The sequence below is a fragment of the Perognathus longimembris genome, chromosome 5 (assembly GCF_023159225.1).
Source record: "Perognathus longimembris pacificus isolate PPM17 chromosome 5, ASM2315922v1, whole genome shotgun sequence".
Lineage (NCBI taxonomy): Eukaryota > Metazoa > Chordata > Mammalia > Rodentia > Heteromyidae > Perognathus > Perognathus longimembris.
The window spans coordinates 5,045,482-5,064,076 of record NC_063165.1 but is presented as its reverse complement, the minus strand read 5'-3'; the positions used below and the strand labels follow the sequence as shown (position 1 = coordinate 5,064,076).

Genomic DNA, 18,595 nt, shown 5'->3' with positions numbered 1-18,595 from the left:
CTTCTCAGATGTCTCTTCACAATGACTGAGACATCTGAATCCACATGTAGACTGTCGTGCCCACATGCACAACCCAGTGACAGTGGTCACCCATTAAATGGGGGCTCTCCCTGGTTCCCAAAGGGACTGCAGCTTCTCATTCAACACAACCAGGTGGCAGGCACAGTGGCCCTAACCACCGGGGAAGCACAGTATGTCCTGCTCGAACTGGACAGCATCCACAGAGCAGGAAGAACCCAACCCCTGGTGCCTTCAATTCCTTTGGGAACAGGATAGGGAATAAAAATTAGTAATCCAGCCAATAGGTCATCTAAGCATTGAATAAAATCATAAAATAATTAAGTAACTGATTAACCATAAAATAACTGCCTCCAGGTAAACAGGACCTTGTGTACAGTTGTAACGGAGGAGCTTGAGCAGCTTCTTGTTCTGTGATTTTGACACCCAAACCCTAATGGACCAAACACTCTGTGGAGGCTCCCGGGACCACCGTGACACTGCTTCCTTTGAACTGAAGTTCTACTGCTTTAAAAGAAAATCAGCCAGGCACCAGGGGCTCATGCCTGTAACATGAGCTACTTAGGAGCCTGAGAGCTGAGGAATGTGGTTCAAAGCCAATCTTGGCAAGAAAAGCCCATGAGAGTCTTGTCTCCAATTATCCACCAAAAAAGCCAGGAATAGAGCTTTGGTTCAAGTGGCAGAGTACTAGTCTTGAGTGAAGAAGCTCAGGGACTGAGCTTCAAGAGTTCAAGCTCCAGTGCTGGCATGCAAGCGCACACACACACACACACACACACACACTTTTTTTTTTTTTTTTGGCCAGTCCTGGGCCTTGGACTCAGGGCCTGAGCACTGTCCCTGGATTCTTCCCGCTCAAGGCTAGCACTCTGCCACCTGAGCCACAGCGCCCCTTCTGGCCGTTTTCCATATATGTGGTGCTGGGGAATCGAACCAAGAGCTTCATGTGTAGGAGGCAAACACTCTTACCACTAGGCCATATTCCCAGCCCCCCACACACATTCTGAATAATCACAAAGCAGTCAAGGAGAAGTGGATATGGAGAAGGAGGCTTGATTGGCAGAAGGGAAAGTGTCTGTTTCATTACCCGATGTGTTTTTACATCAGGGTGAGTATTTGTTTGTTTTTCAATACGTTTACAGAGTTTGACTACAACGTGTTTGTTAACGCAGAGCTCAGCCTCTCTTCCTCTACACCACACTTACAAGTGAGTGGTCAGAACTAGATGATAAATTCTGAGGTTATCTAACATGTTTCAGATTAGAAATGCATGTTAACTCATGCACCAGCTTTTGTAAATGTTTTTTCATACCACACACCTTACTGCATCAGACGCTTGCCTGGACAGAGCCTCAAATTTAATTTCTTCATTTTCCAAGTAGGTGGATTTCGGCAGTCTCCTGTCTCGTTGGGAAATGCCACTGACTACCTGCTCTGGGCCAGATCTGAGCCTCACCCTGCTGTTCCCCCAGGACCTCCTCCACCCGAGTGACACTGGCACAGTAGGCCAAGCTTCCCAGGTGGACTTGTCCTGCAGGAACTGGAAGTCCAAGACTCACTCTGGCCATGCCAATAGCTTCATCTGTAGACTACATACTCCCAGCCAATGGAGCTGGCTAAACCACACCAGCTCCCTAAGATGAGCCTGAACTCTAGAAATGAAATTCTCCACAAGCCCCTGGTGGGATCTCTCCACTACTCCCAAGCCTTGCTTTCATAACTTCTTTGGTGTTTCATTGCTTGTTTGAAATCCAACTGTGGTACCTGATATAATGAGTATCAAATATAGCCCATCGTCAAGCATAGTAATACATATCTGAGATGATGAAAGAGATTTAAAAGAAGGAAGCGAGGCCAAGCCCATGGACCTCTGACTGGCCAGAAGGTTTGGGGTCTCAGGCTGAGGGGAGTCACAGAGGACCGAGGGTCTATGACCATGTGCCAACAGTCAGCTGAAAAGCTGGCTCTTCAGAACTATGAATCACCTATGGAACTGATCATGTGTCACAGGTAAAGAGAGAATTCAATGAGAACTAAATATGCTCTGCACATGTAAACGGTAAGCACAAACTAGACTGAAAGAACAACAGTTCTTTCTGGGAACAACAGTAACCAGCAATGAGCCCTTGTGTCTCTAATATGATGAGGAAAACTGTCAAAATCTTCAACAGAAACTCAGCACAGGAAAATGCCTGCCACCTGAGGTGATCATGCCCATCTGTTTCACCAACAGACACAGCCCCCGCCCCCCCCCACGGGGTGGAGGGGTCAAGGTGGAAAAAAGAAAACAGGATTGCAAGTACCGGGTTTGAAAAGTATTAGCTATGGACTAAGAGCTTCACAGATACTTCATTATAGTCTCACCTTACCAGAGAGACTCCTGAGGGGCTCACCTGCTCTCTCCTCACTGGTTCTAAAGCCTAGCACAGAGTCCCCACACACAGCTGGTCCCAGCGCAAGAGTCCCACACACAGCTGGTCCTAGGAGTCCAGTACACAGCCGGTCCCAGCACAAGAGTCCCGCATGCAGCCAGTCCAAGCCAGAAGATGTGCACATAGCTAGTACTTAAAAGAAGCTATGGCCAAATTCATTACTCACATAAGAAAACAGAAGTGGGAAGGCCTGGGTTCCACCCAGGGTGGCAGGACCCCATCCCAAGGACATGCCAAGATACTCCATGCTAAGCGATGTGTAATGACCCAAGACAAGTGTGCTATTCTGCATCTTGTATGCAATCCCCTACACCACCATGCATGGGCTACCCTACAGTACTATCCCATGCTTCCAGGAGTCTCATTCCCTTAAGAGGTGAAGACTGCCACCACCAAGACTGCAATGGATTTGTTAAGTTTCTTTTCAACATGGGGAGTCCCTGCCTTGGCTGGACAGTCTGCCTCCCCTGAAGAGCTGAAGGAGGCAGTGCTCACTGTATTCTTGGTTCCTGTCACTGAAGGAATGTGCTGTTATCACTTCCTCTTCCTGTGGGAAATCCTTACTCCCAAAGTTAGGAAATGATGAGATGGGGAGTCAAAGCACTGGGGAGGAGATCAGGTCACCAGGGCAGAGGCCTTGGAACAAATTATTGTTGTGCCCTAATAAAAGGGATGCCAACTGGAAGAGAATGAGGAACCAGAAGACAACGTATGAAAGGAAATGTACTCATTGCCTGACTCATGCAGTTGCAATCCCTCCGCATATCACTTTTATAATAACAATGAGGTAAATTAATCTTACATAAGAGGGATGCCAAAGACCTCTCTCCCAATTTCCACCATCTAAGCTACTGGAACTCGGCTGTCTGTAACCCGCATGAGGATCCTCACCAACACCTGGCAATGCTGGCACCCTGATCTCAAAGTTCCAGCCTCCAGGAACAGACATCTGGCATCAGCTAAGCCAAAGATGCTACTTTGGGGCTGGCGATGTGGCCTAGTGGTAGATTGCTTGCCTCACATACATGAAGCCCAGAGTTCGATTCCTCAGCAGCACATATATAGAAAAAGCCAGAAGTGGCGGCACTGTGGCTCAAAAGCCAGGCACACTGCTCAGGCCCTGAGTCCAAGCCCCAGGACTGGAAAAAAGAAAAAAAAAGATGCTACTTTGTTAGGGTAAACCATGACATCACCTTTTTGAAAACAACCCAGAAGGTTCAGTGCTGATAATGAAATTGTCAACCCCACAGAACGTACAGTAACCATGAAATGGCAAGAATAACAAGTTTATTCTACCTTTAAAAATAAGTTATGAAATACAAAAATATCTGAGAACACTAAAAGCTAACGTGATGGTACCTCTAAAACATAATAGGCCAGGAAATGATTCAACTTCAAGAACCTGGCATGTGACAGGTTAACTTATTCAGGTGTTGAATTGGAACAACCAAATAAAATTAACGGAGAACATGCCAGAATAACTCAGTCATGACCACTGCCAACATCAAGGGCTGGAAGTATATGCCAAACTGTAATTTAGAAGTAAACATGGAAATAGGGGAAAACCCTCCAATCATTTTCACTTTTAAAGTACTAAGTTGTCCCATAAAAAAAACTCACACTAATTATTCCAAAGCAATCAACTTCTTAAAAATCCTTTATTTCACAATTACGCTAATACCCCATTAATTTGGGACACTTACCAACCTATTTATTCTCTGCTCATTACCTGTGTGCACATTAGGAGTACAATACAGGCATTAATATGTAAAACATCAACAAAAGCCATCTGGAAAGCTAATGAATAATCAAGGGATTTCAAATTAAAATACAGAATTTTCCCTTAGAATCTTTAGGACAACATTGTCAAGTCCAATCTATTCACATGGCCTCCAGAATCAATTTTTCAAACTTTATGACAGCTCTAATCGCTTCCACCTGTGTCTCCAGCCTGACTCTTGACTGGCATGCTACCAGCCAGGGTGGAAATGTAGACAAAGACCCCTATTAGGATCCGGCTGTTTCTCTACTGGGAGGTCACTCAGCCATTAAATTAGTTCCAGCCCAATTTCAGTCCTCTCAGCTTGGACTCCAGGGGAGGAGGGTGTGGAATGGAGTGAGCTCACAGAGCATATCAGTCAGGAGAAAAGGGCAGGGAGGTTCAGGTCTGGTGAGATAGACAGGCATGGGGTGGGGCACCCCAAACTTTGAAATCAAAATACTCATGGCTAAATGATGGTGCCCATTCTTCACAAGGCAATTCAGGAGTCGTTTGTAAAGGCTGTCTTAGGAGATTGTTTCCTTTCCTTTCCTTTCCTGCTGTTGGTTGAGTCCCACTGTCTCCTGAACAGCATTTTCCCCACGCACGGGAGGCAGACCCACAAAACTCGCCCAGGCCTTGAAGGCTGGAGGTCACCCTGAGAGGGCGAGGCTGGCTGATGGGGCATCTCTGGGGTCACAGTGAAGGAGCCGGGGGGGGCACGTCATGTTTGGTGCTCCTGACATCGTGGCTGGAGAGAGAGAGGCCCAGGAGGGTACTGCCAAGGTCATGGAACCGGTTATGGTAAAAGCTTTGATTCCAACGTTTCCCTACCAGATGGTAAGCCTTCCCATGCAGACACCAGAAACAGCACTCCACCTACAGCGACCACACAAAAACTGCTCCTCTCCTTGCACACCACGTTATCTGTTACGCACACTTCCAAACCACAAATGCCCTACACAACCTTAGCAACTACTGTGCGACCAGGATATGCAGAAAGTATGTTGAAGACAAGAGTCGGACCTGGTCCATCACGTCTCTCCAGTACCTGACATGGCATTTGACTGATCCGCAAAGCCCCACAGGAGAACCTATGCCTGAAAATTCAAGGAATTAGATGCCAGGTGCTGGTGGCTCTCACCTGTAATCCTAGCTACTCAGGAGGCTGAGATCTGAGGATGGAGGGTCCAAGCCAGCCCAGGCAGGAAAGTCCGTGAGGCTCTCTTCTCTAATTAACCACCAGAAAGCTGAAAGTGGGGCTGTGGCTCATAGTGGTAGAGTGCTAGCTGTGAGCTTTTAGAAAAGCTCAGGGATAGTGCCCACTGAAGGACTGATTCCTGCCTTATTCCCCCAGGTAAAGCAAGACACCAGGTGCGAGTGAACAGGCTTGACCACATGTCTATCCGCAGGCAGGTGATTCCAACCTGGGCCTAGCCACACCACCCTCGGTTCCTAGGAGACAACAGCGCCTCAAACCAGGTGGAACATTCCACTGTGGGTCTGGCCAAGGACATGGCCCTGGGCAAGAAACCATAACCCATTTTCTATTTTCTGCTTCTTTGTTAAACCCTATAAAAGCCCACCCCCAAATCCAGTCCCAGCACAACCTCCAATCCAATGGAAGGTCTGTACCCCTTGTCGTTCCTCCATAAACAGTCCTCACCTGTTGAAGATCAAGTCTGGCCAATTCCCTTTCCGCTCTCTTCTATCTTCCTTACAGCCACACCTGAATTCAAGCACTACAACCAACAACAATAACAACAACAAAATCAAGGAACTAGATAATGATTATAAGAAACAACAAGGAAGTAGCACTGTGGCTCAAAGTGCTATCCTTGGGCAAAATGAACTCAGGAACACCCAGGCCCAGAGTTCAAACCCCATGTATAACAATAACCAAAAAAAAAAAAAACCACCTTTACTTATGAAAATCCAAACAAGAAAAATCACCAAGCCTCAACCAGCCTATTTTCAACCTATACATGAAGTATGCAAAAGAAATTAGTTAGTGTCCATCTGACTCTTGAAACACTGGCTTCCTATATAAGTCATCTCAAAAGCTGACAGAGACTTGGCATAAGCCAATCACCAAAGATACTATAATTCAAATAAAAGACAGTTCCAAGACTAATAATGACTCAGTTCCCCTACAATCTTATGCTCCATGGCCTGGCCCCACGCTGTCCTCACAACAGAGGGTCCATCATCACCATCACAAGAGAAAACAGAATGTACCAGACCTCTACACACACCAAGGTAGAAGGGGGCACCTGGAGATGCTTCCTCCAGCAGTAGACAGGGTTTGCAGTGGCCCATCCTCACCCCTGCCTGGACACCTCCACCATTCAGTTGTAGAGGGCTCCCGGACTGCAGCTGTAGGTCATGACCTTGAACGCAGGCAAGTTTGCTGGCAAAGACACACAGCACTGCAGCCATGCCCTGGAGACACTGTCTAACCAGCTGAGCTAACTGGACACGAGAAAACCTACCGGGATGTAGCACACAAAGAAAAATAAGAGGCCTCTTGGGCCAAATGATGCTGGCAACTCACAGAGCACATCCAGAAGATGTCACCCTTACAGGGAGTGGAGAAAGCGTTTCATGGCCAGGAAGATACACCGGGGAAAATGAGCGGAGTTGGGGGAAAGGGATGAAATTACGTTATCTAACCCAAGAAACTGAGAAGTATAGCCAAGTCAGATTACTAGGGGAGCAAGCATCGCTCCCTGGCTTGGTTTTATTTTTCACTTTTTTTTTGGGGGGGGGGCAGCCCCAAGCCCTTTGATGGTTTTGATGTAGTCACCAGCAAGCAGCTAGCAAATTTCCCCTGGCTGCTCCCCCTCCTGACTCATTACCATGGCTCCCAAAGTCATGGAGTGAGGACAGAGGCAACAACTGCTGAGGCTCATGGCTTGGAAAGGAGCCGCTGTCCCACCCAGAGGTCAAGTGAAAGCTCTCAACATCTACTGCCGTAGATACCACAGTCAAAGATGCAAAAGGAGAAATGTCAGTTACAGTAACAGAAGATGCTTCTACCAACCTTACATCAGCGGACCCTCAGAAGCAAGGTTGCATGTTGAATCATTTCCACTGTTGACTGTGAACCCCGCCGGCAGAGGAGCTGACTGTGGAGACACTAGCTCCCAGGTCTGCAGCTCCTTTGCTTGGCAGTCTGAAACCTGAAAGCACATCCCTCAGTGTCTACTCGGGCTTCTCCTTAGCAACGGAAGCTTGGTCTGGAGTTGGATTCATCTGCGATAGCGACAAATTAGGTTAGGTAATCAGGTCACAGTCATGGGACATGTGTGCCTTCAGGGAAAAGCCTGTAGCAGATGGGCTCTCCCCATTCCTCCATCTCCCTGTTCAGCGGGCCAAGTGCTAAATGTACATTGTGGCTTAACAGGGTTATTGGCGCCACGAGCTAACACACAGTCCCATATTTAAGCCACTTTTATTTTGGGGTATCTGCCTCATCCAGCTGAATAGAATCCTGACAGGTACTTAATCCTACAAACAGAAACCTGAATAGGTCCTGCTAAGTCTTAAATCTTGCGCACACCACCAGAAACATGACTTGAAAGATGCAGCCTGCTGCGGAAGGGCCAGAAAGGGAAGGAATCTCACAAGTTCCTCACTGGACCTTATGTGACGTAGCAGAGCACCTGATCAGGCCCTGACCTTCCAGGTGCTGGCGGGCAGACGAAGGATCTATTAGAAGCTACATTACTACAAGAAATAGCTCTGAAAGCCCCAAACACTACTGTTTGTCAGTCTCCTTTTTTTTCTTCTTTATTGTCAAAGTGAAGTACAGAAGGGTTAACAGTTTCATATGTAAGGCAAGTACATTTCTTACCCAACTTGTTACCTCCTCCCTCATTTTTCCTTCCCGCCTCCCTCCACTCCCTTTCCCTCTCTGCCCCCATGGGTTGTACAGTTGGTTTACACCATATAGTTTTGTAAATATTGCTATTGCAATGGTTTGTCTTTTTATCCTTTGCCTCTCAATTTTGGTATTCCCTTTCCCTTCCCTAGTTCCAATACACGTATATACAGTATCCAGGGTACTAAGATCAGTTACAGTGATAGCAGGGGTAAAAACATGGGAAGGGAATACGAGAGGAAAAAAAAAAGGTACCATTTCATATGGCATGTTGCAAGTAACTACAACAATGACATACCACTTGTTTCCATAACTTGGAGTTCATTTTGCTTAGCAGCATCTTATGTGGTCATACATCAGTCTTCTTTGAAACTCTAAAACTCAATCTAAAAAGTAACTGACAAGTAGAGGTTTTCGATCTCAGAAAGGTGAGAAAGAACCCTTTTTTGGTAAGAAAGGAATTTTCCTGGGCTGGGAATATGGCCTAGTGGTAAGAGTGCTTGCCTCGTATACATGAGGCCCTGGGTTCGATTCCTCAGCACCACATATACACAAAACGGCCAGAAGTGGCGCTGTGGCTCAAGTGGCAGAGTGCTAGCCTTGAGCAAAAAGAAGCCAGGGACAGTGCTCAGGCCCTGAGTTCACGGCCTAGGACTGGCCAAAAAAAACAAAACAAAACAAACAAAAAGGAATTTTCCTTGGGCGAAAGGCAGTTTAGAGATTGGAGTTCTGTAGCCCTCCTAGTAGGGGAGTGGGGCGGGGGCGGGGGCGGGGGCGGGGGGGGGGGGAACATCATAGAGAAAACCCAGGAGCCTGGGCCAGAGACGTGGTTCAGACCTGGTCTTTCACCCAACCCCCAGCATTTCATTCGGCTCCAAAGAGCCGCCACTTAATAGCGAGAGAAGCTTTAAAAGACCACTTTTCAGGATAGAAATCTGTCTGTTTAAATGATCGTCAATGGTTACTCACACGAAGCCAATCAGAAGCAACTGAGAAGAACCCCAGTAAAGTTTGGCATATTGCCACAGAAACTCTAAGACTGGCCTATTAAAAATTGTGACTGCTCAGTCAGACTGCTCAAAACAATACCAGCTCTCCAGAAACGGGAAGTCGGAAGCCTATCCTCTGCCATGTCCCTCTAAGATGGGGTACTGGGAAAAGCCTCCTGGGAGCAAGGTCGCAGCCCCAGGGAGGTAGTGGATGGATACTCGCTACTCTAGTTTGCCTAAGCAGTACGTGGGTTTATCTAAGGCAGAGCTCATCTGGGCACTCATTTGTTTGTTGTTTCATTTTTGCAGGACTCGGGGCAGACACCAGGACCTTGGACATGCTGAAGAAGTGCTCCACCATGGCCGCCTGAGTGCCTCTGTACAACTTAACAGACTGTCCCAGGTCAACGAGCCACATCCAGCCTGAGAGAGGAGGCTGGGCCTCTCCGCACCTTGACTCGGATGGAGTGGAAGAAAGACACACGTGGGGATTCTGGAGGCAGCACACAGTGCCACTCGTCCTCACCGCGACCTTATCGTTCTTTCCTAGGAATAAAACTCCTAGGCTTAAAGCAATGCATAGACCAAGGCAGGGGAGCATACACATGGGGGGGGGGGGGAATTTTTAAGGATGATATAATAAATCTATTTGGAAGTCCATGCTATTCCAGACCATCAGGAAAGAGCTGATGGATTCCCACAGCAGCAATACATACGCAAGGAATATGGGGTTATTCTGTCACTTCAGTCCACCATTTTGAAATTCTTCTTGCCCTGTCTTCTTGGCCCATCAAGGTGCTACACATAGTATGAGGGGGGCATACGTTATAACTCTCAGACACAGGGCCCATGTACCCTGCAGGAAATCTATGTGCTGTCCTCTGGGACAGCAGCATTATTAACTCAGTAAAGGGCGGCTGGGAATTGGTAAGAGATCACATAAGAGATTCATCCATGCATGGAAGGCACACCTAAGTCTGAGAGCCAACGTTTCCAATACACATCAGCCACACACGCTAAGCCATCTGTCCCCCTAAGGCTGCTCCCAGAGCGTCACTTTGGATGCATTCTTGGCACATAACTGTCTGTGTATTTTGCTATCTCATGGACCCGCTGGGTAATTTGGGGTCCTTTAGATACCCAGGGAACCTGTTCACAGGCCTTCTAAGACACCTACAACCACGCAGGAACTGGTGACAACATTTGCTGACTCCATAAGCTACGGCAAGTAACTTGGACTTGGAAGGGTGGGAAGGGCCACGTGAGCAGTGGTGAAGCACCTGTGAAGCCACCAAGTAGTCAGTGCCTACTAGGAACAAGCCAAGGGACTAATAATTAATAATCAGCTGGGTGCTGGTGGCTCACACCTATAAACCCAGCTACTCAGGAGACTGAGACCTGAGGATAATGGTTCAAAGCCAGCCAGGCAGGAAAGTCTATGAGACTCTTATCTCCAATTACCCACCAGAAAACCAGAAGTGGTTCTGTGGCTCTAAGTGGTAGAACACTAGCCTTGAGCAAAAAAAGCTCAGGGTGAGCTGGGAAAATGGCCTAGTGGTAAAGTGCTCGCCTCATCTACCTGAAACCCTGGGTTTGATTCCTCAGCACCACATATATAGAAAAAGCCGGAAATGGCGCTGTGGCTCAAGTGGCAGAGTGCTAGCCTTGAACAAAAAGAAGCCAGGGGGCTGGGGATATAGCCTAGTGGCAAGAGTGCCTGCCTCGGATACACGAGGCCCTAGGTTCGATTCCCCAGCACCACATATACAGAAAACGGCCAGAAGTGGCGCTGTGGCTCAAGTGGCAGAGTGCTAGCCTTGAGCGGGAAGAAGCCAGGGACAGTGCTCAGGCCCTGAGTCCAAGGCCCACGACTGGCCAAAAAAAAAAAAAAAAGAAGCCAGGGACAGTGCCCAGGCCCTGAGTTCAAGCTCCATGATTGACAAAAAAAAATTTAATCATCAAAGCCATTTCAGTATCTGTGTTCTTCAGAGACCAGAAAAGCAGAGAAAGACTCCTGAATTCCTTGGGAAAAGCAAAAATAAATATTTTCATAATTCTAAAAAATGTTACATCTCTAATGGTAACCCGGCTGCCTGGCTTCCATTCAATTCTGTCACACACTTTTACACACTCACATTGTTAAAGCTCAATTTTTTTTTTAAGTGCACCAAGCTGAGTACTGGCGGCTCACGCCTATAATCTTCACTGCTCAGGAGACAGATTATGAGAATCACAATCTGAAGCCAGCTTGGACAGAAAAAATTGAGAAACACTTATCTCCAATTAATCAGCAAAAACTGGAAGTAATGGTGTGGCTTCAGTGATAGAGCGCCAGCGGTGAGAGAAAACAATTAAAGCACAGCATTCACACGTTTTTGTTTTTGTTAGTTCTGTTGGCACCGGCACCGTGACTCCCAATGCCCTCTGGGTACACTGGCTGCTCCATGGCCAGGCATGCCCAGTCCGGGCCCAGTGGCCCTACTCCAAGGGTTCGAGATCATCCAGCATGCCAAACGCTCTTCACTGTTAACTCACCAAAAGAATGAAAAGAGCAGGCAAGTGTGCACATTTTTGCTAGCTGAACTTCATCTCTTAAAATCCTTTGTTACATACTGTAATTGCCCACAGCACCACAGTAATACCAGCGGGGAGAATGAATGTGTCCCTCTGCTAGGGAGTGGCGGGTGGGCAGGGGAAGTGGGAGGGGAGGATTACAGAAACCTAAGAGTAGGTGCCTTTGACAGCATGAATTAACACAGTTGGCTGACCTTAGCATGGTGGCTGGCCTCTGCTTCTTCTCTTGTATACTCTACTCACACTTAAACCACTGTTCCAGGGACTCTGAGTGTGAGAATCGAGAAGACGCTCATGACCTCATCATTTTATATCAACACATTACTAGATTCCAGAAATTACTAAGAACTAAGGCAAAAACTATTCTATCCTGTCTAGTCATGCAGTCCCCAGGGTAACACCCAGAAACTGTGCCTTGCTATATCGGGGCTCTCAGAATCCTTTAATGCTTCCCACACTGAGCAAGATGCTTCTCTTATTCCTTCTTCCTATAAGCCAACTTTTAAAATGAAATCAAGATTAATTAATACTGACAAGTTAGAGACAATCAGGAAAAAATCCTTTTATCTGCCTTTCATGCTTTAACCTTTAATCAAAGCCCACCAAACAATGAACAAGGAGGAAAACTTGCAATAAAAGTAAATTTCAAACACCAAATGGGATTACAGAGTACTTGAAAAATGTACTGGACAGAAATGTGCCAGAAGAGTTTTCCAAAACTTCACGTTATTCAAAGCTTCAAGTTATTTCAATTTAACCCAGCTTACATGTCACTTAAATTCACTCTTCTAATGCCCACACAAAACACCCTATATTAAATATTTAACACTGACTATGACAACATAAAAGAGAACGGGAACCCGAGTAACAATGCCACCTGTTAGACATGTTTTTCCTAGTGTTCCTCCCACACATCCCCCAAGGACATTCTGGAAGGCCTGATTAAAAGAAGCAAGCCAGCCGGGCACCAGTGACTCATGGCTGTAACCCTAACTACTCAGGAGGCTGAGATCTGAGGGTCTGGGTTCAAAGCTGGCCCCAGCAGACAAATCCCAGAGACTCTTATCTCCAATTAACCACCAAAAACCAAGAAGTGAGGCATGGCTCACGTGGTAAGGTGTCAGTCAGCCTTGAGCAAAGAAGTTAAGGGACAGGGCCTTGACATTGATCAGGCCCAGTACTGGCACACTGGTGCACACACACACACACACACTCACACGCACACACTCTAAAAAGGAAGCCACAAGTACCTCCCATTCATACTGATCTCTGACCAAAGAACTTCCTTAACTCCTCCTCTACCCAGGATGGGGTATGTGCACCTAGCTAACAGTCTACTAAGACAGGCTATGCAGGACTCCATCTTCCTCTCCCGGCCACTGGTCCCAGAACACAATCAACACAAGGAGGCAGCAAAGTGGCCAATCAGGACTCACCCATCCAGAAGATTCATGGTGGTCGGGGTCACTTCAGCAAACAGAATTACTTTCCCAAGTTGTTTGGTCTGCAGATTTTGCCGATAGATCTCTAAGTTAAAATGGTCAGAAGAGAAGTCCTCTGTGTCAGTAACCACAGGGATGGAAGACGGGGTGACTTCTACTTCAGATGCACAAGAGGACACAAACTTAAGGGAGAGCTTGCTGGACTTGATTACTCCTTCTGGATCCACATGTGCCCCCAGCCACTGCATAAGCGGATCTCGGATTTCCTGTGTCATAAAAGAAAGGGAGAGGTTGGAAACTGGCTTCTCAGTAGATCACAGCAGCTCTTCCTAAAAATGCTGCTGGGGCAACCTAAGTACGTCCCAATTCATGACCAATAAAAGTCATATTAACATGTTCTAGACATCTAAACTATTGTATCACATAACAAATACGAGACTCAGTGTTACGGTTTGAACATCTATCCCACAGAATTCATGTGTTGGAAATTTAATCCCCAAATGTATCTCCTGATGGTATTCAGAGGTCATGGACTCTGCCCTGGTGAATGGATTAATCCATTGAAGGGCAAGTGGGTTGCTGTGGGAGTAGGTTACTTATCTCAGGAAAGATCTGCTATAAAAGCCAGTTTGGCCCCCTCTCCTACTACTTGATGCCTGGGCTGCCTCTGGTCTCTACAGAAAGCTCCCTTTAACAAAGAGGCCTTCGCTAGACTAGAAGTAGCCCCAACCATGGGCTTCCCAGTCTCCAGAACCATGAGAAATTCATTTTCTATCTTATAAATCAGTCAGTCTCAAGTATACAGAAACAGCAACAAAAAACAGACTAAGACACTAAGTATGCTGGCAGTGAAAAATAAACTTGAGAAATCATGCATGTGCATTGATATAGTTCATATTCTAATTATTTCTTAGACGTTATCTCTAGCACTGGAGAATTAAATAGCTTAATAAGCAACTCTCTAATCCTTTGTGAATGAACAAAAAAAACCCAAAACACATCTTTGTATGTTTGCCCACAAGGAAACTCACTATCCTATCTGTGAAACAAGCAAACCAAGCACACCTTAAGTGGAAATCACAGAAGTCAAAGCACTGACTGAGAGACACCAGAGAAGCCCCAGCTCTGACGGACCACAGTTTCCTCACCCAGAGCTCCGGAGACATAACATGGGCCACAACCAAGAGACACAGGAATTTCCACACCAAAACTCAGCTTTGTGCCAGGCACTGGTAGCTCCTAGCTACTCAAGAGGCTGAGATCTAAGGACCACTGTTCAAAGCCAGCCGGAGCAAGAAAGTCTGTGAGACTCTAATTTCTACTAAATTACAAGAAAAGCCAGAAATGGAGCTGTGGCTCAAGTGATAAGGTGCTAGCCTTGAGCAAAAGAGCTCAGGGACAGAGCCCAGCCCCTCAGCTCAGGTTTCAGGACTAGAACAACAACAAAAAGCCCTCAGCTTTAGGAGACACCAGAGCTGCTTTCTCTCTGTCCTGAATACAAGCTGAAGGAGGGAAAGCCAAGCCAAACACAGAAGAGACATCACCCATCCCAGATCCCAGATCCCAGAGGCAGGGCTCTGTATTCAAACCTGAAACAACAAGGGTCTTGCATCTTGAAGGACCCCACCTCAAATCCCTAGAGGTCCCAGACACCTTCTTTTGGAATGGTTCAGTAAGAACTGGGGGCTCAGGGGAGTCATCCGCCCACCAGCTTGGCAACAAGACAGATCCAAGATCTTAGGCATCATGCAGAGGTGTCATCTCTTTCAAAAAAAAAAAGTCCCACCTCGTTTAATACCCAGAGGAGGCCCCAAAGCTCCCCATGTGACCAGAACTTCCAGAGTGAAACTGGATTCAACCAAATTCAGTTACTTGACCTTGAAAACTCACTCCCGGTTTGTAGAAAACACGGAGGAGAGAGGAAAAAGAGCAAATCAGAAGAAATCTGGTTAGTGAGGCACAATACAGGAGAATGGAGCAGAATCTTCAACTGTGAGAATAGAATATCAGGTTAGGATGGTGGGTGGCTGTCTTGATGAAAAGGGACTCAGAAGACATAATAAGCCAAATGTGGTGGTAGACCTATAATCCCAGCTACTCTGGAGGTAGAGGCAGGAGGGTCATGAGGTAAAGGCCAACCAGGATCAAATTAGGGAGTTCCTATATGAGAAATGACACATACAAAGGTGCTGGGTTTGGGGTGCACTGGTAGAATGGTAGAGCACTATCTGACATGCGTGAGGCTCTGGTGTCATCCTTAGGACTGAAACTCCAAGCACAAAGAAGTGCAATGAGTGACTCTTTGCTAGATTTTGACTAAAATGAAATAGCTGTAGAAGATGCATGGAGACAATCAGTAAATGTGAATAAATGCATTCAGTATCACGAAAGAACTACTGTCCACTTCAACAGGAGTATGGTATATATGAAATTTAAAATGTGTGTACCTACTGACAGTTATAATTATTAGGAATCAGGGAAACAAGGCCAAATGTTAATAACTGTGAAGCATACATAATTATATAGTATTTGGGTTGTTATACTAACCTCTCTGTTCTTCTACATGTTTGAGAATGAGCATAATTAAAAATAAAAAAGTAAAGAAATAAAGAATAAGCTACTAGCCAAAAGCTGATGGCTCATGCCAATAATCCTAACTACTCAAAAGGCTGAGATCTGAGGATCATGGTTCAAAGCTAGCCCAGGCAGAAAAGTCCCTGTGAGACTCTTATCTCCAATTAACCATCAGAAAACCAGAAGTGGCGCCATGGCTCAAAGTGATAGAGTGCTAGCTAGCCTTGAGCAAAAGAGCTCAGGGACAGCGCCCAGGCCTTGAGTTCAAGCCCTACCATATCAACAACAACAACAACAAGCTACTATGCAAAAATAATCAGTGGGGGCTGGGAATGTGGCTTAGTGGTAGAGTGCCTGCCTAGCATGCATGATTCCATCTCCCATACTAGCCCTGACTAGTATGGCCACCCGTCTGCGTTTCCACTCATGAAACCCACTCGTCCCTCCCTAGTGCCTACTCCAGCCCCGGAACTCCTTCTGATCCTTTCCAGCTCTCCACCAAGGTCCCACACACACACAGTAGGCACTCAATAAATGCCTGTGAAACTATCTTCCTTTTATTATGAAAAGTGATATCTCAGGCTAGGTCTGCTGAAAGACTGGGGGATTTATTGCATTTTTTTGTTACCTGCCAACTAGCGAAGACCACAAAAGGCTTTTGCGGGAACAGTAAAGGGAGGAATGAGTAAGTCACTGCTAACAAGGCTGGTTTTATGGGTCTCACACCTCCTCAGGGCCAAGTAGGCTCATTTCAGAAGGGAGATCTATTTTTGCAAGCTTAGAGACCAAAGAGAAAGCTACAGAGGGCTCTAGGACAAAGAGTGGCTGTGCCGGGAGCTCATGCGCTGAGGGCTCTCGCACTGTTGCACTGGGGCAGGCGTGGCTTCCATGTCCAGAGCCGTCTCTATGGCTTTCCTTAAGCATGCCTATGGAAAATGCCCGCCATGTGTCTTAGTCCAACATTAACCGGGCTTCTGACAGAGCAGGGAACCAGTGGGTGCAAAGCCAGGAAAACTGAGTGCTGGTGGGAAAAGCCTGCCCAGCTTGCCTGGAGGTGGCCTGGCCTGGTCACGGAGCACACAGAGGGACTGTCACCATTTCCTGACCCCCGCCCCCTTCATGTATTAGGACCTCAAGCCCTCCATGCAGCAGTCCTGGGAAGCGGGGCCTGGCGAGGTGTTCCAGCCATGGTGTGGGGCACCCATACATGCATTAGTGCCTTTCTCCGGAGCCAGTGCATCCTCCTCCTCCAGAAGACGAGTTACTTACCACAAAGGCAGGTGGTCAGGAAACAAGCCCATCCCTCGTGCTTGGCTCTTCTGCAGATCCCAGAGCGTGTGTCCCTTTCCTGCCACCAGCTGAAGAAGGCCAAGGCTCACGCCGGACACGACCACCTGACCACCTGATCGGGGACATCCCAGCCTCCAGAACCAAGAGCCAAGGTTTGCTTTGCAAGTGACCCCCCAGCTCAAGCTGTTTGCCATAGCAACAAGAAACGGACCATGACTCCTCCTTTCCATCCCAATTCTTCAGTGCGCCCACGGGCCCCACGGCCTCCGTCGGGCTCACAGGACTTCCCTGGAGAGGGCCAACAGCTAGCTGCACGAACTCTGTTTTATTTTTGCTTTTACTTTGTTTTGGTTTGTGGAGACAAGATCTCACGACGTAGCCCGGGCTGACCTTAAAATCACAACCTTCCTGCCTCAGCCTCCCAAGTGGCCGGGACGCCAGACACGCACCACCACACCTAGCCGTTTCTTCATTGTTAAAACAAGAAAAATGAGAACATCCTCATCACAACTGAGCTTCAAGGGTTAACATCTACGCTCCAATGTCTACTTGTCAGCTGAAACTGTAACAACACGCCCAGGATTCCACGGTTAAAATGTACACATCACCTGAAAAGAGACGTGTCCTCAGAGATGGTGGAGCACTTTCTCCTCCCGGCCCTTACTGCAGTGAACATCCACTGTTCACATGGCTGCCTCATGACCTCTGGGAAATTCTGAGTCCGTGGACCAGGATATTGAGGGCTGGTGGGGAGGGAAAAGTGGGGCCAAATACATTCTAAGGGTTCAAGGAGAGGGAGATAGAAAGGCAAGATCCAGAGGACAGGGACTAAGATGTCTCTCTTGGGGACAGGAAGGGGCCGCTCGTTGACCAGTTCGTACAGAGGGAAGCTTAAGTAATAGACAGACCCAGCTTCTTCCCCAAACCCCGTCCTACCAGGTTTCCTCACGCACACCCACAGTCAACTCACGACAACATTCACCGCGCTGCTGTGGACTCCCTGCCCTACCTAGATGTAGAGAATCAAGGGTCACAGAACTCAGGGAGCAGGCAGCTGCCGTCCCAGGCTGGCTGGGCCTGTCCCTGGGGCCTGCGGGCCTCTACAGGGCTCAGGGGCAGAGGCGGCTCTCCCTGATCAGGGAAGGGGCAAGCCTCAACACTTGGTGCTCACACACAAAGCTCAGTGAGATGTACTGGAAACCTACTGTCCCTGCCTCCTAATTATTTTGCATTAGTTTAATGGGTAGTAATTTAAACAAGTAACACAGCAACATTTGTACAGTATATAAACAGTGTTTAAAAAAAAAAAAAAGCCAGCCACCAGTGGCTAACACCTCTAATCCTGGCTACTCAGGAGGCTGAGATCTGAGGATAAAGTTCTGAAGCCAGCCTGGGCAGGAAAGAGTGTGAGACTCTTCACTAGACTACCAAAAGAGCCAGAAGCAGAGCTTTGGCTCAAACAGTACAGTGCTAGCTTTGAGTAAAAGAAGCTCAGGGATAGTGCCCAGGCCCTGAGTTCAAACCCCAGAATAAGTCTGATGGAAGTGACCAGATCTAAGGCTCCAAAGCACAATATGTGGCTAAGAAACTCAAAGAAAACATTTAAACCCCATTCCATGACATGATCATCAATG

The 18,595-nt window shown here is 47.2% G+C and overlaps 1 protein-coding gene across 1 annotated transcript in view; it reads right to left on the bottom strand.

Annotated features, from left to right (window-relative positions):
* Hlcs (holocarboxylase synthetase) overlaps positions 1-18,595 on the bottom strand; it is a 130,461-nt gene that overhangs the window by 79,301 nt on the left and 32,565 nt on the right. The window contains 1 exon segment of the mRNA XM_048346243.1: positions 13,092-13,363. Within this exon segment, the coding sequence (XP_048202200.1) occupies positions 13,092-13,363 (272 nt within the window).